Source organism: Lygodium microphyllum, chromosome 23 (assembly GCF_053477565.2).
Source record: "Lygodium microphyllum isolate KBCC chromosome 23, Lygodium_microphyllum_v1.1.10, whole genome shotgun sequence".
Classification (NCBI taxonomy): domain Eukaryota; kingdom Viridiplantae; phylum Streptophyta; class Polypodiopsida; order Schizaeales; family Lygodiaceae; genus Lygodium; species Lygodium microphyllum.
The window spans coordinates 74,103,204-74,129,476 of record NC_141157.1 but is presented as its reverse complement, the minus strand read 5'-3'; the positions used below and the strand labels follow the sequence as shown (position 1 = coordinate 74,129,476).

The window sequence follows — 26,273 nt, the reverse complement described above, 5'->3', positions numbered from 1 at the left end:
ATGCCGAGAACCGAACGAGAGTGGGCCGATCAGCTTGCTCCACAAAGTTCCGACATGGTGGGAGAAACATCTGAGTACATGGAAGAAAAGATAGGCAAGCTGACCCCTGAGGAATATAAACTGATCATAGCCTATTGACAAAAGAAGATTGAGGAGCTCGACCGAAGGATTGCCCTTCAAGAAAAGCTTCTAAATGAAGGTATGCATGGATTTTACTCTTCAGATGTTGCGCGTAAGTTTGATGATGTTGCAGGGCCGTCGAGACCTCCATCAGGGATGGGCCCCTCCTCTTGGAGAGCAGATCCGGAGTATGTTCCATTTTTTTCAGACTCTTCCGTTCTCTTTGGTACAAGGTACTTTTGATTCGTCTTTTGTGCCTTCTTCTTTTACCTCTTCTATTTTGCAATATTTTGGTAGAGATCATGTGGAAGAAAGAGTCCACTCTGTTGACTATGGAAAAGGTCCTCTAGAGGACCAATTCTTGTATGTTAACACACGTTGCGGGGATTTATCCCAAGGCGTCCCACCCCAAAGCAGCCAGGGCATCAGACAAAAGGTGCACGTCGGCTGCCCAGTGGCTTACCAAGACTACAGAGGCGAAGGATATCTTACCAAGGGAGCCCAAGTGATCACCCCAGAGAGGTCAGGGCATCGGAGCAAGGATGCTCGTCGGCGGCCAAAGGGCCTACCAAGGCTTACAAAGCCAGATAGAATCAACAATGGACTTGTTTATTTTGTTTAGGTTTCTGTGTTAGGGACACCTTTTATCCAATGCCCTGGCTGCTTTGGGGTGGGACGGCTTGGGGTAAATCAAAATTTAGGCTAGTCTACTTTTCTCGCCCTATTTTGGACTTGAGAGGGGGTGTTGTGCTAAGAAATGCACTTAGCCACTTAAACAGCCTCAAAATATGCTTATTTTAGGCTTATTTTAGCCAAAACCCTAAACTGGGGAGTGGATCAAGAAAGTTAAGTGGGAGAGGATCTAGAACCCTAATTTTATATAAATTGGCAGCCAGCTCTCCACTCTTTCACAATCTCGTTTTTGCAGGTTTCAGGTGTTACCAGCTTGTTGTCCATCACTGTTCCCTACAGTCTGGCGCCTATTTCCAGCCCTCCACACGCTGATTGTTGCTGTTTTTGCCTAGTGACTCACTGTTGCTCATTTGCACTGCTGTCGTACAACCTGCCACGCCAGCAAACTGCTGCGTTTGCAGACTCCAGCTGCCGCCCTGACAATTTTCTCTCTTCTATTTGCAGTCTTTCTCTCTCCTGCAGGTTGTCCTGCCTACGTTTTCAGTCTTTATTTCTCCTGCAAGCTCAATTTTTAGTCTTTCTCTCTCTTGCAGGGTGTCCTACTTACGTTTTCAGTATTTCTCTCTCCTGCAGGCTGCATTTTTAGTCTTTCTCTCTCCTCACTGCTGTCTGCATCAGATTCAGCTTCTCACTGCTGCGTTTGCTGGTGTTCGACATCCGGAGGCTACCTTGCTGCGATTCGGGATCCGTTCGGAGTACGACACACTCTCCAGCTCATTACCTTTGCCCTGATCCTAGAGATACAAGTGTTCGAGGCTCAGTATTCATTCACTGCATAGTGTGTTTGCTGCATGAGCATTGTATTATTAGTAGTCATATCATTTCATTTATTCACTGTGTTTATTTTCTTTGAGTTACTCTAACCCTGACCCTAACTGTGTTCTTTTTATCACTCTGTGCTTTGTCGTACAGTTTTTGTTTATGTTTCTGTGTTAGGGTATTTTTTTCTTTACATGGTATCAGAGCCTGGTACTCTCTAAGAAACCTAGGCCTTTGATCTGAAAGCTCTTCGTAAAAAGTAAGAACAACAGTAGGTTCAAATGACTTCGAACACATCAACACCGATTGAGTCTCTAGATTAGCCTATGCTGAGAACCGAACGAGAGTGGGCCGATCAGCTTGCTCCACAAAGTTCCGACATGGTGGGAGAAACATCTGAGTACATGAAAGAAAAGATAGGCAAGCTGACCCCTGAGGAATATAAACTGATCATAGCCTATCGACAAAAGAAGATTGAGGAGCTCGACCGAAGGATTGCCCTTCAAGAAAAGCTTCTAAATGAAGGTATGCATGGATTTTACTCTTCAGATGTTGCGCGTAAGTTTGATGATGTTGCAGGGCCGTCGAGACATCCATCAGGGATGGGCCCCTCCTCTTGGAGAGCAAGATTCGGAGTATGTTCCATTTTTTTCAGACTCTTCCGTTCTCTTTGGTACAAGGTACTTTTGATTCGTCTTTTGTGCCTTCTTCTTTTACCTCTTCTGTTTTGCAATATTCTGGTAGAGATCATGTGGAAGAAAGAGTCCACTCTGTTGACTATGGAAAAGGTCCTCTAGAGGACCAATTCTTGTATGTTAACACATGTTTCGGGGATTATAAGAAAAAGCCAAGTAAAGCAGGCAGGACAGCCTGTAGGAGAGAGAAAGACTGAAAACACAGGTAGGACAGCTTGCATGAGAGAAAAACTTGAGCGATTGCAGATAGGAGAGAGAAAACTGTCAGGGCGGCAGCTGGAGCTTGCAAACGCAGCAGTTTGCTGGCGTGGCAGGCTGTACGACAACAGTGCAGATGAACAACAATTAGTCGCTAGGCAGAAACAACAGCAATCAGCGTATGGAGGGCTGGAAACAGTTGCCAGACTGTAGGGAACAGTGATGGACAGCAAGGGCTGAGATGTCCTCTGTGACCGGGGTACGAGCAGCAAGCTGGTAACACCTGAATCCTGCAAAAACGAGATTGTGAAAGAGTGGAGGGCTGGCTGCCAATTTATAGAAAATTAGGGTTCTAGATCCTTTTCCACTTAACTTTTTCGATCCACTCTCCGTTTTACGGTTTTGGCGAAAATAAGCCTAAAATAAGCATGTTTTGGGGCTATTTAAGTGGCTAAGTGCATTTCTTAGCACAATACCCCCGCTCAAGCGTAAAATAGGGTGAGAAAAGTAGGCCACTGGGCAATGTTGAATACGTGAGAGGTAAAAAAAAACGGTGGGCTTAGCAAGACAAGCAAAGCAAGGATAGGAAAACTGCCTTTGGGAGAACTGCCATGTGTTATGCTACGAATATGGTGAATCTGAGAGTCGACCACTCCAAAAGACCGAAAAGAGATAAATGCGCATAGATTCATGTTGACATGAACAGAATGCCAATGTATAGGGTAATGCAAAGGGAGATGCAAGATGTCATACTCATGCAATATGCTATGCAATAGCATCACTGTCACGATCAAGAGAAGGGGCCACCACCTCTCAAACTGGAAGGGAAAGCAAGAGGAAAGCACCCTCTCCCTGTCAAGCTGAAGAAGTAGGGGAGGGTGTACCCAAGCCGATCCTAGGTAGCAGGTACTGAAGAACCGGCCGGTTGACCGCTTTGGTCAAGATATCTGCAAAATTAGCTGATGAAGGCACAAACTCTAGACGAAAAGTGCCTAGCTCAACCTGCTCTCTGGAAAAGTGGAAGTGAACTCCCACATGCTGTGTCTATGGTGTGATGATGGAATTGCCCACAAGGGCAATGGCACTTTGGTTGTCACAGTAGACAATTGTGGGAGAGTCACATGGAAAATAAAGCGTTGCTAGTAAACTTCTCAGATAGATGGCCTCGGTGGTGCCATGGAAGAGAGCCCGGTACTCAGCCTCGTCTGTGGAAGCCGCTACTATCTCTTGCTTACGGCTAGACCAAGAAATGGGAGCTGTGCCCAAGGTAAAGAGGTAGCCGCCATGGGAATGTCGGGTGTCAGGATCTCCTGCCCAATCAGAATCAGTGTATCCCTGCAAACATAAACTAGAACCATATGTCAAGCCATAAGAAAAAGTACACCGCAAATAACACAACACACGAAGACATGCAATCCAATGTGACATCCTAGGTGTTGTGAAATACTGATTGAGTATGCTAAATTTGGCCTAGTGTGAATTAACCAAAAAAGTTTTCCTACAACAGAACGATAGGTGTGTGCATCGAAGGGCTTTCCTAGGGTATCCTTCAACAATTGGACAATAGGATCAATAAGCATGGCCACCACTGGCTGTGTCTGATCCGAAGTATACTGCTCCACAAGCTGAAGTGCGTACTTCTGCTGTGACACAAAAATACATCCTCCAGAACGAACTACCTCCATCCCTAAAAAATAAGACAAGAAACCAAGGTTTGTCATTTCAAATGTAGTTTTAAGCTTAGCCTTAATTTCCGCTATGGCAGTAGAATCTGAACCTGTGATGAGTAAGTCATCAATATATAGCAGGATATAGCTAACCCCCTCTGGAGTGGATCGAACATATAAGTTCGGGTCATAAGGGGTAGAATGATATCCATGAGTCTGTAAGAACTGATCCATTCTATGGAAGGAAGACCACGGCGCTTGCTTCAGCCCATAAAGAGCTTTCTGCAAGCGAAATACTGTATCCCTAGGGTTCCCTGAGGGAAATCCCGGTGGCTGCTCCACATAGACTTCCTCCTCCAAGTATCCGTTCAGAAAGGCACTCTTGATATCCATCTGATGTATTGGCTAGCCACGGTGAGCGGCGAGCGTGAGTAGCAACCGAAAGGAAGTCAACTGTGCAGTAGGAGCAAAGGTCTCTTCATAATCAATGCCGTGCTTCTGTCGAAACCCTTGCAGTACAAGGTGAGCCTTGTACTTGTCTAAAGTCCCATCAGCTTTTAGCTTTGTCCGAAAAATCCATTTTGTCCCCATGACTTTCTTGTGGCTCGGACGATCCACCAATGTCCAAGTCTCATTTCGGTCAATACTCTCTAGCTCCCTTTCCATCACCTCTCGTCATTGAGAGTGCTGAAGAGCCTCTTGCCAGGTATTCGGCTCAGAATGCGCTATGTAATCAGCTGTAAACAGCGATGCAAATGATGCTTGAGGAGCAAGCCGTGCAGATCTTCTAGGTCCCTCCGGAGTGGAATTTGGTGGTAGGATCCCCGAATTCCGCATGGTCTACTAGTACAAGCGAGGTAACGGGTCTCGCGAAGGGGGCCTGGGAGGTGAAGAAACTACAGGAATGTCAGGAGCGGAAAGTAGACCAGGCTCAGTAGACATGATCTCTGATGATGTGGAAGAAGGAAGCGGATTGGAAGCCGGTGCAAAAGACTGCACAATATCCCTCTCGTCAAGGACGACATCCCGCCTAACGATCACCTTGTTTGTCCGAGGATCGAACAAACAATAGGCTTTCGCTTCAGAGGAATATCCCATAGAAATAAGGAGATCAGCTCAGAGAGTAAGCTTTTCTATCTTGTCATCGGGCGTGTGTGTGTATACGCACGACACGTGAAGACTCTGAAATGGGAAATAACAGGCCAAGAGCCAAAAAATGCCTCATACGAGGTCTTCTGAGGAAGAGCCACAGTCGGGCACCGGTTGAGGATATACACTGAAGTGTTAGCAGCTGCGACCCAAAGGCGCTCAGGAAGCTCTGCTGCGAACAGCATAGAGCGTGGCATTTCCATGACTATGCGGTTCCTATGCTCTACAACTCCATTCTGAGAGGGGGAGTTGGTAGAGGTGAGCTGGCGAGAAATGCCATGCTTCTGTAGAAACTCGAAAAACTCGTGGGAGATAAACTCACCACCGCTATCACTCCTCATGCACCCAATACAATAACCAGTCTGGACTCTGGTTATGAACTAGCAGCACCCAAGCAAAAAAATATGTGAAAGGATCTAACTTATGCTTGAGGAAGTACACACATATGTATTGAGAATGATCATCCACTATAAAAAAGAATTACAGTGCGCCGTTCAAAGCAGCAGTGGATGTCGGCCCACAAAGATCAATGTGAATCAGTCTAAGAGGATCGTCAGCTCTATGTGTAGACTGTTGAGGAAATGGGGTACAGTGCTGCTTCCCGAGCTGACAGGCTTTACAGACATCTCGAGCTAACTTCAGGTGTGGAAGGCCCTCAACCAGCTTACGGCGTGACAACTCATAAAGTGAGTCATAACCAAGATGCCCTAGGCAAAAATGCCAAAGACGCTCATTGTGCGTAGGCTCCCGAGATGTGGCTAAGGCATGGAAGCTATGGAACACAAAGCCTTCGGTGGTTGGCTCGGTTAGAAAGTGTGTCATGTGGTATAGGCCATTAGGTTGTGGCTCACCGCGAGCAATCACTAAACCAGTCAGAGAGTCAAGGACCTCGACTGTGGTCGCTGTAAAGAAAACTACTCGCCCCAACCGGCAAAGCTACTGAACAGATAACAAGTTCACCCCAAGCCGAGGGACATGATATACATTGTCCATCGAAGCTAGATCCGGACCCTTGTCAGTGGCAAAACTGACGCAACCTTGAGCGTGAATCTTGACTGAGGAGTTGTTTCCTACACGGTCCCGCCCGGTTGCAGGGACTCGGGTACGAAAAATGTCCTCTATAGGAGTCATGTGATGTGTAGCTCCATTATCCACAATCCAAACTGGAGCTGAAGTGCTCGGCTGTGACGAGTAGGCATCTGCAGTAACCTTGTCGGGAGGCAACTCATAGATGTGGATGAGACTCGCATCTGATCTCTCTATGGAGAGGATATGGGCCTCTGCAGACCAGTCAGACAAGCCCTCTGGAGTTGAGAACGTTGTCGACTGAGATGACTATGCAGTGGGAGTGCGAGTCTGACTTTTAAACTGCCGCTTGCCATCACCCTGCCTCTCCTACTAGGGGTAGCCCGACTGAGGGGCGGGGGTCTAAGACTGAAGTTTTGGTGTTGTGCCTGGTGCCTTTGATCGACACTCGTTGTCAAAATGGCCAGCCTTTTGACAATGTTGATAATACCTTTCTTTTTAGGTACATTTTGCCACCCAGGTTTGAGTTTTGACTGGGAGCTTCCTTGAGAATCCCTAGATTGATATAGCTTTTGAGTTTGATTTTGATTTTGATTTTGAATGGAGGTTTGGTTTGGTTTGCCCTTCCCTTGTTGCCCTTTCTGAGAATGAGCAAGAAGAGCCTTCTCTGAAGAGGAATTCATATGAAATTGATCGAACAACCGTGCGTAACGCAACAATGACACTCAAATTCATAGAATATAGACATGGTAGGCTTTGAAACTATTCCTTCCACAAAATTGAAGTATTTCTTGGGGAGTTTATTTAGGAACAATGTGACCTGATCGTCAGAGGACTTGGGAGTCCCCGTAGTGGAGAATTCAGTGAGGAGATGCTGATACTCAGCCAACTTGACTTTCAAGCCATCCCGGTCAGTGACTTTGAAAAGCTGAAGCTCATGGTCAAGATTAATACGACGGGTCCTATCTCGAGCCACATAGCGGTCAGTCAAGTGTGCCCATCGCTCTGGCGCTAAGTCAAAATGCTGAAGCTGAGAATGAAACTCTGGCAATAAGCCTTGCATCAGCTCGACAATAGCGGAGACATTCCTAGCCTTCCATGAGTGGACGACCTCGTATGGAAGAAATGCGGGATCGGGTTGGGGTTTTAACCCTTGCACTAGATCCCATAGGTTCTGTGAATCAAGGACATGTCTCATCAAATTCGACCAAGTAGTAAAGTTTGACCCGTTAAAACGAGTCTTGTCATTAAATGCATTCTTGGCAGAAGATGAACTAGAACCATGAGGTGTCGGGTGGGTGGAGTAAGATGATGGTGGGAAAGATGGTGGAGGTGAGAGTGTTTGATAAGAGTAAGAAGGAGGGGAAAGAGATGGGTAGGCAAAAGTAGGCTGTGAGTGTCCAATGAGTGCCGAGATTGATGTGGAGGCATTGGAACATGAATGTTTCCATAAGGTGCTAGTGTAGGTGGAGGCACTGGGACACAGTAGCCTTGTCCAAAGTAAGGCTGGGACACAGCATTATGACCAGAAGGTCCACTAGGAAATGCCGTGGAGGCAAACTGTGGAGGCAACCGATCCACACTCGGGAGAGATTGAGTGGGATACCGAGGCTACAATGATCCCGAAAGTATGTATGAGGTAGGTGGAACACCACCCGACGGAGGGAAGGATGAGGTCCTAAAGGATGTGCCTATGTTTCCATAACCCCCCGGTGTGATGTGCGGTGCGACATGAGGTATCTGAAATGGAAATATAAATGGTGTAAATGGAAGTTGTGAAGTGGCGGAAGAATGTGGTGGGATAGGTGGGTTTTGAAAGTGAGGTGTATGAGGTGCAGATTCTTTTTGTTCATTTTTATCATTTAAAGACTGAAAATGAAACTGTGAAGATGATGATACACCATGTAATGAAGTGAAAGGAATACCAAATTCAATCTGATTATGTGAAGTAGATGGAAAAGAAGGAAGGACAGAAGAAGAGTTACCTAGCTTTTTCTTATAATCCCCGCGATGTGTGTTAACATACAAGAATTGGTTCTCTAGAGGACCTTTTCGGTAGTTAACAGACTGGACTTTTTCTCCCACATGATTTCTACTAGTATATTACAAAACAGAAGAGGTAAAATAAGAAGGCACAAAAGATGAATCAAAAGTACCTTGCACCAGAGAGGGCGAAAGAGTCTGAAAAAATGGAACATACTCCGGATGTTGCTCTCTAAGAGGGGGGCCCATCCCTGATGGAGTTCTCGATGGCCCTACAACATCATCAGACTTACATGCAACATCTGAAGAGTGAAATCCATGCATACCTTCATTTAGAAGCTTTTCTTGAAGGGCAATCCTTCGGTCGAGCTCCTCAATCTTCTTTTGTCGATAGGCTATGATCAGTTTATATTCCTCAGAGGTCAGCTTGCCTATCTTTTCTTCCATATACTCAAATGTTTCTCCCACCATGTCGGAACTTTGTGGAGCAAGCTAATCGGCCCACTCTCGCTCGGTTCTCGGCATAGGCTGATCTGGAGACTAAATCGGTGTTGATGTGTTCGAAGTCATTTGAATCTGCTGTTGTTCTTGCTTCTTGCGAATAGCTTTCAGATCAAAGGCCTAGGTTTCTTAGAGAGTACAAGGCTCTGATACCATGTAAAGAAAAAAATACCCTAACACAGAAACATAAACAGAAACTGTACGACAGAGCATAGACTGATAAAAAAAACACAGTTAGGGTTAGGGTTAGAGTAACTCAGAGACAATGAACATAGTGAATAAATGAAATGATATGACTACTAATAATACGATGCTCATGCAACAACACACTATGCAGTGAATGAATACTGAACCTCGAACTCCTGTATCTAGGATCAGGGCAGGGATAATGAGCTGGAGAGTGTGTCGTACTCCGAACGGATCCTGAATCGCAGCAAGGCAGCCTCCGGATGTCGTACACCAGCAAACGCAGCAGTGAGAAGCTGGATCTGATGCAGATAGCAGTGAGGAGAGAGAAAGATTAAAAACAGAGCCTGCAGGAGAGAGAAATACTAAAAACGCAAGCAGGACAGCCTACAGGAGAGAAATACTAAAAACAAGAGCAGGAGAGAGAAAGACTGAAAACGCAGGCATGACAGCCTGCAGGAGAGAAATACTAAAAACAAGAGCAGGAGAGAGAAAGACTGAAAACGCAGGCATGACAGCCTGCAGGAGAGAGAAAAACTAAAAACGGAGCCTGCAGAAGAGAGAAAGACTGAAAACGTAGGCAGGACAGCCTGCAAGAGAGAGAAAGACTGAAAACGCAGGCAGGACAGCCTGCAGGAGAGAGAAAGACTGCAGTGACTGCAGACAGGAGAGAGAAAACTGTCAAGGCGGCAGCTGGAGCCTGCAAACGCAGCTGTTTGCTGGCGTGGCCGGCTGTACGACAGCAGTGCAGATGAACAGCAGTCAGTCGCTAGGCAGAAACAGCAGCAATCAGCGTATGGAGGGCTGGAAACAAGCGCCAGACTGTAGGGAACAGTGATGGACAGCAAGGGCTGAGATGTCTTTCGTGACCAGGGTGTGGGCAGCAAGCTGCTAACACCTGAAACCTGCAAAAACAAGATTGTAAAAGAGTGGAGGGCTGGCTTCCAATTTATAGAAAATTAGGGTTCTAGATCCTCTCCTACTTAACTTTCTCGATCCGCACCCCGTTTTAGGGTTTTGGCTAAAATAAGCCTAAAATAAGCATGTTTTGGGGTTGTTTAGGTGGCTAAGTGCATTTCTTAGCACAACAAGGGATGCACAGAGGAGCAGGATTGTAGACTGATCTGAACCTGATGCCGGTTGCCTACAGTGTAGAGCCCACTTGCAGCATGCAAATATGTGACAGAGGCAGGGGTGAGGTTCAACCAAATTCAAGGGACAAGGATAAGATCGGGTGAGGGGACAACATGTGTAAGAGAATGCAATATTTTCTTATAGATCATGTTCAAAAGTTCCTAAAAAAGTACATAAGAAGAACATTCAAACTTTAGAAGCATTAGTATCAGTCACACGACCAAAAGACAATATCCCAAATGAATGTTGAACCAGTGCACTTGTCCCAGACTCCAATGAAAGCATCTGGATTTTCAATCTAGGGATGACTCGAGAATACTAGCACAAGTATCCAACATATAGGCTGCACCCCAAAGTTCAAACAAGATCAATCACCATTTCCACTCCCAAGTGGCTCCTCTTTTTTCAGGCAATGTGACTGTAAGAGCTCCATGATTGCTCTAGAGGAGCTCACATCTCACTAAGAATGCAAATAGTCAATGATTGCAATTCAGGCCCATTGGAACCAAAGTCCTCTACTCACAGAGCAGCCCCAACCAAGAGAAGCTCATAGCCTTACTAAGAATGTAACCAATTGTTGCAATTCAGCCCCATTTGAGCCAAAATCCTCCTACTATAGAGCAGTCCCACATTGAATCAATCCTCTCATGAAACCACTTGTATGCAGCAAGCTAGGTTTTGGTTTTACATGCCTTGCTTAGGCATCTTTCAATGCAAGACGAATCAGTAACCATTGGTCAGCTCTTTGCCATTCTCTTGACCTTTGCCTTGAAAATTAGGGACCGATAGACAAGCTGTAGCCATTCCATTTCTCAATTAGGGACCAATAGATAAGCTGTAGCCATCCCATTTCTCGATATGTCTTACGACAAAACACAACACGTTTTGCCTTCTCCTTGCATAGTATTCCTGCAGCAGTAGGAGCTAATGCACATGTAGTGATCACTAATGGAAAGTTTCATAAATGCATTATTGCACTGTCTCAAGCAATCCATTGTCAAGAAGTTACAAATCAGGTTGATTAGTTGACGAGTTGATTCTTTGATTTGTTTTAAGCACTTGAGAGGAAGGTAATGATGTAATACAAAGGCAGCCATTTTAATGGGCTTAATCAAGAACTGGATCAAGCCATGAAAAATATCCAAATTATTTGAAAAATGTGCCTTACAAAATGACGCCTTAACGTGTTGTTGAGAAAGTTGCAGAAAACACACAGCAGCTCTTCATTTAAAAAATGAGGTGACACTCATTGCTAAAGAACTAGCTAGAAAAGCAGCATTAGTTACTAGACGCAACTTCCTTGGTCTGTTCTCTACTCAAATGCATTCTCCTTTGTTATCGTTGCTAAGGAACAAAGAGCAGTGAAGTTTGTGCTTTGATCAAATTAGTGAGCAAGGTCTGAAGAGCACTGGAAATGTCATGAGATGATCTAGGAGGCAAAGAGAGGCTCATGCAGTTCATATGAAGTCCGACAATTTAGAGGGGAAGCTGACTCAGAGTAGTAAATGTTGAGAGATAAAATGTCAAAAGATGGGCACAGATATTAATCTAGATGAGCTCCTTAATTGATTTTCTTCACCATGGTGGCACGGCCTTACAAATACATAGACATGGCTTACCATAATGATGACATGATTGGACATATTGGTTAGTTTAAAATATGATTTTGTTAAGGGAAATGAAAGTACTCAAACCTGGTGGCATAGAAGGCAATGTAGTTGTGGTAAAAGAAGCAGGCTATAGATCCATGTGGATCCTCCTTTTTCTTTGGTGGCATAAAAAGTTGTGGTAAAAGAAGCAGGCCATGGATGCATTAGTCGCCTCCCTTTTCTTTGGTCCCAGCTTCCTCAATGGGAAGAGGCTTTTATCTTTGTTTGGATGGGGCATACTAAGAACTCCAATGGCATTGTACATGTGTGTCATGTGGTGTGGATGATGGACTTGATGATGTGAATCCACTCCTGACACTACATGTATTTGTAGTGTCATGTATGCTGTAGGTGGGGTCTTTGTGCGAAGTAAGCTTCTTGATGCCGCACGATTCTGAATCTCCTTCTTTTGCTCTGTTACATCAGGGTACCATTGCACCTGATGCCCAGGCTTGCTCTGTGTGAATGCAACCATGGTCTGTGTCTCATTGATTGTGCTTGTGTATAGCTATAAGGAGGCATCCAAGCCTCAGCTGCTGTGCATTCATCAGGTTCTGATAACAATAGCGAATCACACTCCAGCCATTTCACCAAGCCCTCCCATAATATACTAGACACATTGTATCACTTTTGCTTGACATTTATAAGAGCATCCCTTTGCACTGTACCAATCTTGTTTAAGTTATTAAGCTTGTTTGACTGGATTGAAATGCTAGTTTTATTTATTGATCAATTTTTTGTGAATGCAGCAAGTGTATGACAAGGATCTGCTATCAGCAGATGATAAAATGGGCGAGGCCGAGGTGGAGCTTCAGCCCTTGGTCTCAGCAGCAAGAGTACACGAGGGGTTAAAGAATCAAGGACTAATGCAAATAGGGAAATGGCTGGCTTCACGTGACAATGCCCTTATTGAGGACAGTATAATTTGGCTCAGGGATGATGGTGAGGTAAAGCAAGATGTATCTTTAAAACTTCAGAATGTTGAGAGTGGTGAGCTGATGTTGGAACTGGGGTGGGTTCCCCTGAGTCAATACTGACACAGAACATTCTCTGTCCCAAATGGATCAAAATGTATGAATGCACTGAGCTGTAGGAAACTGGTTTTCGATTGAACTGGGAGAAAAAGGAAGTCAATGAAATTATGGGTTTTATTACCAATGTTTCTAGTTTCAAAGGCACTTCTCCTTATCTGAACCTGAATGAGCCTTGATTGATCCAAACTGCTTGGCAACTAAACTACAACTTGTAATTTGATTTGAGGCGTCTCAGTTTTGAGTTCCTCATTGTTCAGAGTGGTGAGCAGGTTACAAGGTGTTTGCAAAATCTTCAGGGCTTCAATGAGCTACCTTTTTTCCTCTAGGTGTTGTTCATCTTCTAAAGGGTCCTTTTTAAACATTTGAGAGCCAATTTTTACACAACAAAATGTTAAATTTGACGATGCACCAAAGCATGATATAGTTTTTGACCATTTTAATTTTTCACCTACCCAGCAATTGAAGTACTCCATCCAAGTTACTATTCAAAGTTATATTATATTTTCCTATCCCGAACTCCGTACTTTTGAGTATTGCAGTTCCTCTGATTGATAGCTGAGCTTCAGAAGGGAATGCCATAATAGCATTTCAAACTTTTTGTGCCTTTGTTTCATGAAGATGCTGACTTTGATTGTAGCTGTTATGAACTAGTGACCATGAGTAACCTGCATGCCTTCATTGTATGAAGCCTGCTGCCATTTCAGGTGTAACAATAAGCAGGACCAGCAACAGCTGTGGTGAAGCCAGCTGACTCCGTTTTCTCTCCATCATTTGAGGCTTGCTGTAGGCCAGTTGACAGCTTTTCTGCATTACTTTAGGTTTGTAGCAAGGCCAACTGACTGTGTTTCTCCATCACTACAAGGTCAAACAATGTAGCATTACACATGTAACAGTGGAGTTCTTCTGGAAATTGCTTTGCATTCTCCATTTTGGAAAAACACCTTAGAAGCAATGTGATTAATGCCAGCTCTGTTTTTGCTTCTTCCGATCTGAGTTTGACAATTCAGAACATCCCTCTGATTTATTTGTTTGTATTTCTTATGTATCATCCTGATTTTTATGCAATCGCATGTATTTCTAATGTAGCACCTCCATTCTATCTGCACATCAATTTCGTTATCTTGCATACATTCATATGCTGCATGCACTATATGAGTTTGTACACCCGAATGCATGTTTTGGGTAAACCGATTATGTAAACATTTTGACATGATCAAGGTAGAAGACATGCCTTCTCCTGCTGATATGCCCACCGGTATAGGGGGAGCAATCATAGCTAAAGAAATTTCGGCCGAGGCCTATCCCTAATGTTGTCTATGTTCTGTAGTACTGTAGTCTTCTTTGGGTCTCAAACACTCCAAGACACATACTGTGAGGATCTTTTATTTAATGCGCCCTCCTTGTCAAGTAGAAAAATTATTCCTACAGAGATACACTTTGAAGCAAACAATGTTAATCATGTACACAATGTTAACCAAGAAATTATGGCTACAGAGATACACTTTGAAGCAAACATTGTTATTCCTACAGAGATACACTTTGAAGCAAACATTGTTAATCATGTACACAATGTTAACCAAGAAATTATGGCTATGGTTTACATCTCAATGTACTTTTGAACCTTTTTTTTTTTTTGGAGAACGTCCCTTGGAACTTGCATTTATCATGTCTTAGAGCCCTCTTTTCTTAGGGCTTGTGACATTTTGTTACCATTTCATAAATCTTAATTGTTTACTTTCATGACCCTTCAATCATTATCATAGACCATTTGTTGGCGTGAATCTTTGTTGTTATTCTACTAAATCAGACAAGGCAATAGGGCTTGCCAAAGGAAGTATAGGACTTGACATGCATGTAGTTTAATTATTGTCAATGCAATAGAGGAAGAGAAAACCAAGAACAACAAAATTAATTAGTACCCTCTACTATCTAATGTGAGGCATTGATGAAAGGCCACTTTAGAAAAGGGAGGAGGTTACCACATTAAAGATTTTACCTTCTTTGCTAAAGCTTACAAGTCATGAACTTCTTTATTGATATATTTCCCCAAGTCTAATTTTTGTATCGTCTACAATGGCTACTTTTCTAAGGATTTTAAAAGAAAACTTTAATGCTATTCGTGGTTTGGTTCTCAAATAGTATTCAAGCCTAACTTGTATAAGGTGAAGGGGCGGCCGAGGGGTGGGTGGGGGGGTGGAAGCATTATTTAACTGCATGAGATGAATTTCAATATGCTAAATTAAATTCTATATGTAACAAGGAATTAATGTCATAGCTTTTTATTGATTTACTCCATTTATAGCCTAGTAACAATACATCTTGAGCGGCTATATTGTCCCCTTGTTATAATATTGTGTGATCCCTTCCTCTATATCTACTTGATAAGAAAGTAAATCACTCCAAGTTTTTGAACGAGTAAAAGATGATGCATATATTTCATCAATAAAATAAAAATATATACTTCACCCAAATAATAAAAGATGTAATGGGATCGTTCTAAATGTTATTCTCCTGGCCCCTCTACCTTATTTATTGTGGGTACTTCGATACATTGGTGATTCATTTCATACATATCGTTGCACTTGAATTGCTACTATGATATTTGTGTCCATACATAGATTATTTTTACTATCTTTATTTGTGGGCTATTTTATTTGTGGTCTAAAAATAGCAAGTAACCTTTCTAATTGCTATTTCAACCAAATTTTTAATGCCCTTCTAAATGTACCTTAAGAGTTTCATAATGTTTTGAAAAGGTAGACAAGTCCTTTCAGTATCATAAAATAGTATTTGAGCCACATTGTTGATAATGCTGTTGATAATAATATTATGTCAAAAAATGTAGGTATTTACAACATTGGCATAAAGCCTTTTGACTAGAAGGTAGAGCAGCTTCTTTCTCAAAATTCCAAAAATTGCTAGGCAATCAGTCCTAACAGCCCTAAACAGCTCAATAGTTGACTATTTTTTCCCCTTCTTATGCCTACTCTATTCCTATCCAACCATATGTGATTCATGGCCACTGCCCTGATCACATTCCAAATTTTTAGTGTTTCTTCATCTAAAGAACCCTGCACACAGAAAAGAACTGTCTTCATCTTCATAGCATCATTTAGACCTATTTGTTTTCCCAATCCTTTATCCTTTTCCACAGCACCATAGTCTCTTTGCAAGTCCCAGAAACATGCTTAACTGACTCCTTTTGAGCACAGCACAATGGGCAGCATGTGCCAACTAGTATCCACCTACCTAATCTATCCCTTGTGGGTAGCTTCCTAGCTACCACCTTCCACAACAACAAATTCAGTTTCTTGCTGGGAATGGATTTCCACGCTTTGACTAGCCTTCTCCTCCATGTTTTGACTGGGGTGTGAGGAAAATAGTCCTTCCATTTGCTGTGCACCTCAACAGGTATCTCTAGATTTCTGCCTGCAGAATCTCTGCGGCTTTTCAATTTGCAAGCTGGCTTGCCTCTGTGATTAGTGAGTGACCTCCAAATTTTTTGGCATCCAATCTTGGAAGCCGTGGGCCAATATTAACTCCTATTCTGAGTCACCCTTCTAACCCATTCTTCCTCATGATGTGTAATACCAAACTTGGTCTTAAGCTGGTTTGCATACATTAAGTGGAGGTTCCATATATCCCTCTATTTAACCGTTCCCAGATTTGCCAGTTTTCTTGCACGCTTAGTGTCTACATTAATAGGCAGCGTCCTATCGTCATACGCCCGAAATGTCCAGACACATTGCAGTAAAGCTTCATCTCCTAACTTGGGTGCCTCTTCCTGCCATTTGAGCTTTTTGAGCACCTCACACCAAGAGTGACACAGCAGTTGGATCATTTCATACCCTTGAAAGGTAAGCTTTGAGGTTGTTGCCACCAACTTATCCTCCCATGATAGCATATTCCATCTGCATCCATCAATTCTGGCCAAGCCTATCGCTACCTTAGAGTTCTTGGCTATCCATTTTGAACAGTAGTTTTAACACCAACCTCCTAATTCTGTCCTTGAGCTTCTTTAATCCAAATGCTTCCATTATTTATGTCGTTAGTTACCATATCCCAAGGCAATGCATGCCAATGCTCCTGTTCACCATAGGACCATAGAAATGTCCTAAGCATCCTTTCAATCCTCCCATATTGCATTCTATTGAAGGGATTGATAGCAGCCACAAATGTTGTAACCGATATTAGCATCTTGTCAACCACCAGAAATCTGCCTGCAAAGGATAGGTATCCTTATTGAGAGTTAGTGATCTTTTGCTCCATCTTTCCCAACTAACCAATTCATCTTTTGTTTTCCAGTGATAGCCAAACCAATTGGGGCCCCTAAGTACCTTAGTACCTCTCAAACTGCCACAACCTTGCATCCCATACCATATATCCATTCTAGGGTATCACCCAGACCTAGATAAATGATCTCGATTTTGGGCTGATTGTTTATGGCCCCAGACACTTGAGAGTACTGCTCATAAACCTGTAGGAGATTTGCTGCATTTCGTTTCTCGGGTCTCACTACATTAGCATTATCATTAGCAAAAAACTGTGCAACCATTTACCTCCTGCCCATGAAGAGGAAGACCATGCAAGGCATCAGCTTCAACCCTTAATTGCAAAGCTTTGAGCAGGGGGTCTGCAGCATACCACTTGGCAGAACCTAAGTCCCTTATCCGTGACAGCCACTAGGAAATCCTACCTGAGCTGGTCATACATATATGGGCTTTATCTAAATCAATGCTTACACGCACAAAATCCCCACCTGACTCAATTGCATGCTCCGTTGCAACCATGGCATCTTGCATTTTCCTCCCGCACAGAAACCCATATCGAGCTTTATGCGTAATACCTCACCCAAGAGAAATTTTAGCCTCATTGCAATGGCCTCAGCCATAATTTTGTAAGTGGCATTCAATATTGTTAAGGGCAATCTCTACAAGATTGGTTTGAAGGTTGGATACATATGAGACTCTCGGGGTGCAATATGTATCAAACAGACACACACACACACACTCACTCACTCTCTCTCTCTCTCTCTCTCTCTCTCTCTCTCTCTCGGGGTTGTGGTTGTTAGAAACACAAGTATAAAGCAATTCATGCACAGTGAATCTTCAAAAACTTACTCATATCATATGGTTTCAAGCCCCTACACACAAAAACCTTTCATACACTTTGAGACAATTACTTTACCCCCCTAACAAAGAAAAGGCCCCTCTGATCAGTCTTTACATGTGCATTATCTTTTCTTAGAATTTAACAACACACTTCATAGAAGAAAATGTATGAACCCTCCCTATATATTTAATGTTCATAAGAACTATAGCTATTTTGTTGATTAACTCGCACAATAAGAAACTTTATAAAAATTTGACCATCTTGGTGCAGGATTGTACTAACGAACCTTTGTATTTCTTTCGAAATATAACTTCTTTGAGAAATATGGAATACTTTCAATATTTTTGTCCAAAGATGATGTTTTTAGTATTTGAGCATAATGCAAAGCATTTTAGGGTTTGAACATGAAATGAAGACTAATGATGTTTTCCTAAATGTGTGGTCCCTTAGATGGTCCAATTGCAGTGCTCATCCTATTATGTATGTAATTCTCTTTCTAATTATCACATTCACCTTACAATAAGCAGAAATTAGAAATAAAAAACATGTTAGATACATAGTGAGTGGCATATTGGCTATTATCATTTATGATGTCAATTCTCTCTAAATTGTGGATTGTCCTTGAACTAGGAGAAGAGAAATATGGCCATTTAGAAAATATTAGCAAGCATCATGATAAATTGTGAATACAGTTTGAAAAATGTTTTTCTCTCCTTAGCATTTTTCTAATATCAAATATTAAAACCAACCATATTGTCCAATTTTTTAGAAGTCACATGTGCAATCTTTAGACATTTGTCAAAATTTTACATGTCCACTCCTTTAACCTTCTTATGTGATCATCAATTCCCACTTCATGCAACATCATGCCAAGAATTTAAAATGAGGTTGTAGCAAGAATATAACTAAACAAGGGAGTTGAATAGAAATCAGTGACATAATCATGATGACTTCATGCATATATAACCCACCAATCATATTGTATACCATACATATGCTAGCAAAATTGCAATTGCTAAGGAGCTAGAGGACAACAAACATTTTGGTACTAGTTTGCACCAGGTGGGGCATTGCAAGGATGCATATCCTAATTTTTTGATAGTTGATGATGACAAACCAACAATTTTCTTTTTGTAATGAGGTGGGCCTTTTTTAGGACAAGTATCCTAATTATGTAAAACTTGTGTTCACCATCCACTAATGACATGCTCCATGGTTTGATCCCCAACAAAACCAAGGCAATGGACCCTAACCAACGAGGTGGGCATAGTAGAACATAGTAGGTCAATCTTCCAAGTTTGAGATTGCATTAAAATTAGTGAATACACTTCAGAATTCAATGATGAAAAGCATGCTACCACACATGTGCTTGTGGAAAGATAGGGCCTAGTCAATAGTTTTTTTTGCTATCTAAACTATGGGAACTTATCTCATAAAATCCAGAATCTAGATTTCAATTAAGGGTGGAAATTCATGCTACTTCATGATCTTTTGTTTCAAAAGTTGCCATAGGATACTAGAAATCAACTAGTTGGCTACAAAATTTCCAACTTTTGCTCTACTCAAAACAATATCCATCTTTAAAAATGACCCACAAAATTTATAAGTAATGTAGGGAAATATATGACAACCTAAGGCCAAGAAAATAAAAACCAATTATATCCTTTAGGGTATAAAAGGGATAAGGAGTCTTCCTTGTGAAATTCAATAAGGTAGATAGTATGAACAAATGACCAAAGCCCACTTATCTCTAAGAAAAAACCTTTGATGTCTCTCCGAAAGAGGTCACCAAACTTCCAATATCATGAAAGTGAATCATGAAATCGAGCTAGTCCCCAATAGTCATAAATGTTTTTACATTTAGCTTCCCCTTTGGTAGCAGTTGTCCTTTTGAGAAAAGAGACATGGTTCCATTTACGTTTGAGTTGATTTATTGTCATGTATATCCTATTACCATTTAAAAAATATCATATTTCTCACATTGATGAGTTTTATCGAGGGGTAAGAATCAAGATGCCATAAAAATAAGTATCCTACTCCTCACATTCATGAGCTATTCACCAAACTTAATAAATATTTTCATTAGGGCCAACTTTGAGGCCAAATCGGTTGCTTCATTAACTTTTGCTAAATATAAGATTAGAGATAGCCTAATAAGATAATACAATGTGTAGTCAAATCTAATATTTGGCTCTACTAATTTAGCCAAACTTTATTTGCTTCTAGCAAAAAATGTGAAAAATGGCCTCTAAACCAATCCTCTCAATGCAATTTTAGCCGAAAGATTTATACTTGACATGAAATTTTTGAGCTCTCTCTCCCCTTTTTTTTTTCAACACCCTTGATGTGACTTTTGAAAGGTGGATTTTTTTTCTTCAAAATTAGAAGACCAAAAAACAGTTGCCTCAATCTAAGATATATTTCAATATTGTGTTGTTTGCGCCCTTTTTTGTGCATTGGTCTTGTAGCCACATTGTTTTTGGAGACCTCATCTCCAATCCAATCTCCATTTTTTATCACCTTTACTCTATTCCAACCTTATTTCTTTCAATACCCAAGACTTCATGCATGCCTTCTTTAATGCAACATCTAACTTTATACAAGCATGCACATGCTACAATATAAGAGAGAATGATGTATGACATGAAAAACCCTACAAGTGCATAATTGGATAACAAAGCTTCCCTCTTGTAAAGGTTCCCACAAGGTCAATAAATAGAAAAGTCTTGGAAAGAACTAATTCTAGGCTTCAACTTATAGGATTAAAAATGCTACACAAACATTGACAATATTCACCCGGCACCTTTTATATAATATTATAGTATTTTTCACCTCATTCTAATGCAATAGAGTTGATATTTCACTAAAATGTAAAATTAAGTGCGTCTTTTGAACTCATTGTTATTATTCTAATGAATTTTAATACTAAGTTTGAGAACGTTGTAAAGATGTGTTCCTTGTAACAACTATGGAAGGGCAATAGAAAAGTGCTAGAAAGGATAAATTTTGGACTTCAAATTATAGGATAAAAAATGCTACACAAACATTCAACATGTGTATTCTACAAAGGATCCTCAATTGGCACCTTTTATATAATAGTATTTTTCATCTCATTCTAAGGTAACATAATTAATCTTTCACTAAATTTTAAGATTAAGTGTGCCTTTTAAAATCATTGTTATTTTTCTAATGAAATTTAAGACTAAGTTTGAGAACTTTGTGAAGATGTGTCCCTTGGAACAATTGTGAAAGGGCAACCATTGGAGTCACTCACAAGAATATTTGACATCACAAATACTAAATTTGGAAAGCTTATTTACTCAGACCATCATCCATTCTTCTTCAGAATTTGTTAAATAACTTCGCAATATATTTTGTTCTAGCAAATGCATAGGCATAAGGAAGGTTGGAAGAGCTTCTTGCACTAATCTCAATCCCAAGGGAGGAGAGGGATCACTCATAAATATGCAAGTCATCACATGAATTCAGTAGAAAGAATTTTAAAAATCCCACTTTTTGAAGTTTTTAACATTCTAAAGGGTATCAATGAATGGTTGTATAGGAGAAGGTTGTGTTTTATTTATGATGAATTTATAGACAATGAACTTTTAGATCAAGCCTTGAAGGCATCTCATTAGAAAGGTTTATATAGTGAAACCCTTGAGATTCAATTTGCTTACAAAGTGGGATATACTTGATGATGGAACCATCCAAGGCTTCAAGTTAAAGGTGATTGAAGATACTCAAAGTTCAATGAAGATTGGAAAATTGTCAAGGAGAGTTATCTTGACTTGATTTATTCCAATTCATGTTTTTAAATCTATCTCTTGTAATATAGATTTGCATAGAGCTAGGGTAATGTGGTTGGATCGAAGATCTCATCCATGCCATTTGATAACATCTTCAAACTAGACTAGAATTTAATGGAGAAAGTACACAAGGGATCATTTTTTCTCTACAAACCTTCCAAGGTGCTCATCGTGTTATCATACAATATCCCAAGACAAGTACTACATTTGAGTTTCCAATAGCATAGAAGATTAAAGAAGACTAATGGTGTATGGGCACATTAAATGGACTTTAAGAAAATGTGATGGTCACTTTGCATGTATAACAATTTGGATGATGAGGGTCAAAATATTTGTAAATAAACAAGAAATGGACATTGATAAATATAAGAGCAACTCTCTAGATATTGTCTACTACTATACATATAAGATCTCAATTTTTTAATATGTAAAAGGATTGGAAGAAAGGAGGAAACCCTCCAAAATGTGATAATTCATCCCAACAAGGCATTGTAAAATTTTCAAAGCCATAAGACTACATGGGTTTTCAATTTACATGTGCCTTTCAAATACTAATTTATTAAAATGTTCTTCAATGCTTATTTGGATTAATGTTATCTTAGATTGAGATGCTTGAACTTTTAGATTGGATTAATTTTATCTTAGATAAATGACTCTGTAATGCTTATTTGGATTAATATTATCTTAAATTGAGATACTTGAAGTTTATATTAATAAGACTCACAATGCATGGAAAGATATGACACTCCAAAGAAAAAAAATAAAAAATAATTGAGAATGTATTGTTGAATAGGAAAAATATTCAAAATAATTGAAAATGTATTATTCAAGAGAGAGAATAGCAACAATCATTGAGAATGTATCCATTTTGGTTGTGTACAAGAGGTAGTTTATACAAAAATACAACATGCTTTATATTTATTTTCTTAAACATCCTCTATTAGAGTCCTAGGAGCCCTTCCAGGGGATGCCCCCCAGCCCCTATCCCCTTGTTGCTTGGAATACTTTTAAGGTTCCTTTTAACATACGCTTGGGCTTGTTTTCCCTTTTGGGGTTCCTTTTAATAGATGCCTAGGCATGTTTTCCCTTGTGACAGGTCGTCTTGGGCTCTTTCTTGGAGGCCTCCTTCCTAGATTTTTTTCCCTTTATTTTCTCTTGACCCTTCTCCTTTGTAGTTGTTGTGTGGGTAAATGCCAATGTGGATGGCTACCCATCTTACACACTAACTATATATGTATACACTCATTCTTTATTATTGGAGTGATTGCTAGTCTAACAAAGTTACAATACTTGTTCACATAACTTATGTTAGGAGCATTGGAGATGCTGTGAAAAAGACACTCCATTTTTACATGTATAATGATAAGTTGCATGGTACTCTCTTTGTACAGTATTGTTTTCTTCTCCAAGAAAAATGGTTGAAATAGAAGGACCGTTCTTTACAATGTCACTGGGTATGGTTCCATGGTGTAGCTTCTTTACAATGTCACTGGGTATGGTTCCATGGTGTAGCTTCTTTACAATGTCACTGGGTATGGTTCCATGGTATAGCTTCTCTGTTGAAAGCTTGAAGACCTTTCTACTTTGTGGCTAGGTATATCACTAAATAGGTTTACAGATCATGCATGACTTCTCATCATCGATGTGGAAAAGGTAAGCACGATGGAGCTGCTGCAGTCATAAAGAAAACCCTTGATGTAATCAACTATTTAAATAAGACATTTTAGACTAGATATAAGGTGCATAGATGTAGTACATGGAGAGTTTTTTGGCTAGTTTCCAGGATGATGTGCAACATGATGACTAATGGAATTATGAGTGTTACAAACTCACACTTGTTTCATTGATTTTATAGATATTCAAAGGATGATCCATGTGCTTTACGTTATGAAACACTCTCACGTTTTTGTGATCTATGTATCTATGGGCAAAGGAGAAGATGGAGAACTAGCAGCACGTAGAAGAATGGAAGTATCCCATCATCTAGCCTATCCTAGAATCAGAAGATATTTGTAGTGATGAAGAAAATGATTATATTGGAGACATTTATAGTTCTAGTTTTGATTTTTTGGTGCAAAATGAATCAAAATTGCCCATTTTTGAAGGGAACCTTGATCATTTATGTGAGATGTTGTCCATTGGATACAAATTTGTAGTCAAGGCAGTTAGAGAAAGATGAGGATTTCTATCTAATCAACTACACTTGATCTATATATCAGACAATGAAAGCAAAAAAGGATGCATGGCACAACAAAATTTTCAAAGGGAGAAAGTACGTGAAGACTTATATTATGGCCAAGTTGAAGGTAGGATTGACACACACAGACTTCTAGACCACACATCTCTAGTTGTGATCTACTCACACCTTGTAAGAGCAATCAGGTTTCCCATGGAGCCTATCCCTAGATGTCAAGATAGATTCAAGTTATCTATAGAGGTTTATGAAAACCTATCCCTAGATGTCAAAATAGATTCAAGTCATCTACTAAGGTTTATGAAGGCATATACAATAGCATGCCATATGATGATGACGATTATCAAGATATAGCAATCCTAGAACATACATAACCAAATAGTGTCAATAAGTACCAATAAATTATCTATGACAGCTTCTTCCAACACAAAAATTCAACCATGTAGATTTTTAAATTAAAGAGAATTGTTTTTTTCCCTCTCTTGAGCTTCTTGTGTTCTGATAGAATATTGATGTCTTAGAATGCCAAATTTGCAACTAAACACAGGTATACTATGTAACACTACCAAATTTAGTAATATCCATAGTACTCTTTGTTTAATAGTACTAATTTCGAATCTCTAGAGTACTAAATTTGGTAATATCCATAGTACCAAATCTAGGAGTCTACAATACCAAAAGTTTAAAGACCTTTTTGGTTCTTTATTACATGATTTGATTTAGTATATAGTATATTAAATGGTTGAATTCTTTTGGTGTTGGTACTTTATACAATACCAAACTTAAAAGTGTACAATAGCAAATGCTTAAATTCTATTGGTCTTGCCACTTTAATTCACTTCCTAGTTTGGTTTTGTGGAATACCAAATTTGGTACTATCTAGTGCCAAAAGTTTCAAGTCCTTTGTTGTAGCTTCTTTACAACATGACCAAATTTGAATATGGAGCACCAAAGCTTGAAGTCTGTTGTTCTATGTACTTAAATAGAGTACCAAACTTGAAGTTTCACAGCATCAAATTCTTAAAGTCTTTTGTTCTTTCCAATTTGATACAATGCCAAGTCTAAATAGTACAAAATTTTGATACTTCAAACTACCAACCTTTTTCTGCCAATATCAGCAACAAATGTACCATTATCACACCACTGACATTTTTGAAAGCCGTAAGATGACTACATAGTACCACCTACAACATCATAGTCAACTAGACTCTAATGACTCCAATAGTACTTTAGAGTAACAAAGCAAACAAAACATCATAACATGTCAAAAATTGTAGATTAGAGAAGATTGGAAGTACCCAAAAAAGGCTTTGATATATTGACAATTTGATACAAAAAATCTGTACACACTATGGTAGATAGGAATGACTGTGAATAGCAAGGCCATCATATAACTTCTAAACATTGGGATTGAATTACAAACTGGGATGTAAGAAGCTAGTAATTAGATATATTTAGTGTGAAATTATTAATAATACATTGTCACAGTGACATAGTGTAATAAAGCAAATTAGCCACATTAGTTCACTTACCTTTACCAAAATAAACCATGCAAATACCTTAGCCATGATGGTACTAGGGTTTACTATGAAAAGGCAAGAAGTGCTAATGTAGGGATCTTTTGACACCTACACTAATTTTGGGAGATCTCTTGTCCATCACCATCTTGGGGTGAATACCAAGCTTTGCTTCTTGTATCTTGATTCAGCTTCCATGGATACGTTGTGCTATGGTATAATGAAAGTTGTCTATTGCATGGCCATGATTGAAGCATTTCATGTTATTTCTTGTTATTTTCTTAGTTCAATTCATTAGTTTTCTTGTTAATTTCCATGGTAGAATAGGCATTCTTTACATTGGTATCAAAGCAATAGTTTAGATCCTGTCAGAAGTTATTTTCATGCATTAGATCTAGTTGTAGTGACTAGGAAGTGGAAACCGCAGTTAAAATTTAGTCACAGGAGTTAGTTCTTCCATAACTGTGGTTAGACATGGATATGTGTCACAAACTGTGACCAAGATGGAGATTCGTGGCATGACCCATGGATAGTGGCAGGCTCCAGCTATTTTAGCAGGTCGTCATCAAAATTTGGTTTATTTTGAAGGACATTTGTTAAAAGGAGAGCTATGGGAGACTAGAGGGGACTAAAGTTACCTCTACTTTTTGAAAGTAGGGTCAATCTTCTCCTTCCTCATCTCTCTCAAGCTTTTCTCTGAGCTTCAATGGTGGATTTCCTTGCATATCTTCTTTCTTTTACATGAATGACTTGAATGCTTGTCAAAGCCTCATTCTACTTGACACATGGAGTATGGTCATAACCATTCTTGGAGGGTTTGATTTGAATTGTGGTCAGCAAGATTAGA

At 40.2% G+C, this 26,273-nt stretch overlaps 1 protein-coding gene across 3 annotated transcripts in view; it reads left to right on the top strand.

Annotated features, from left to right (window-relative positions):
- LOC148016340 (ADP-ribosylation factor GTPase-activating protein AGD12-like) overlaps positions 1–13,114 on the top strand; it is a 118,949-nt gene extending 105,835 nt beyond the window's left edge. For all 3 annotated transcript variants that reach the window (XM_087664859.1, XM_087664860.1, XM_087664861.1), the window contains one exon: positions 12,510–13,114. In XM_087664859.1, the coding sequence (XP_087520985.1) occupies positions 12,510–12,797 (288 nt within the window). In that variant the 3' untranslated portion in view covers positions 12,798–13,114. The remainder of the gene's footprint in view (positions 1–12,509) is intronic.
- Positions 13,115–26,273: the final 13,159 nt, after the last annotated feature.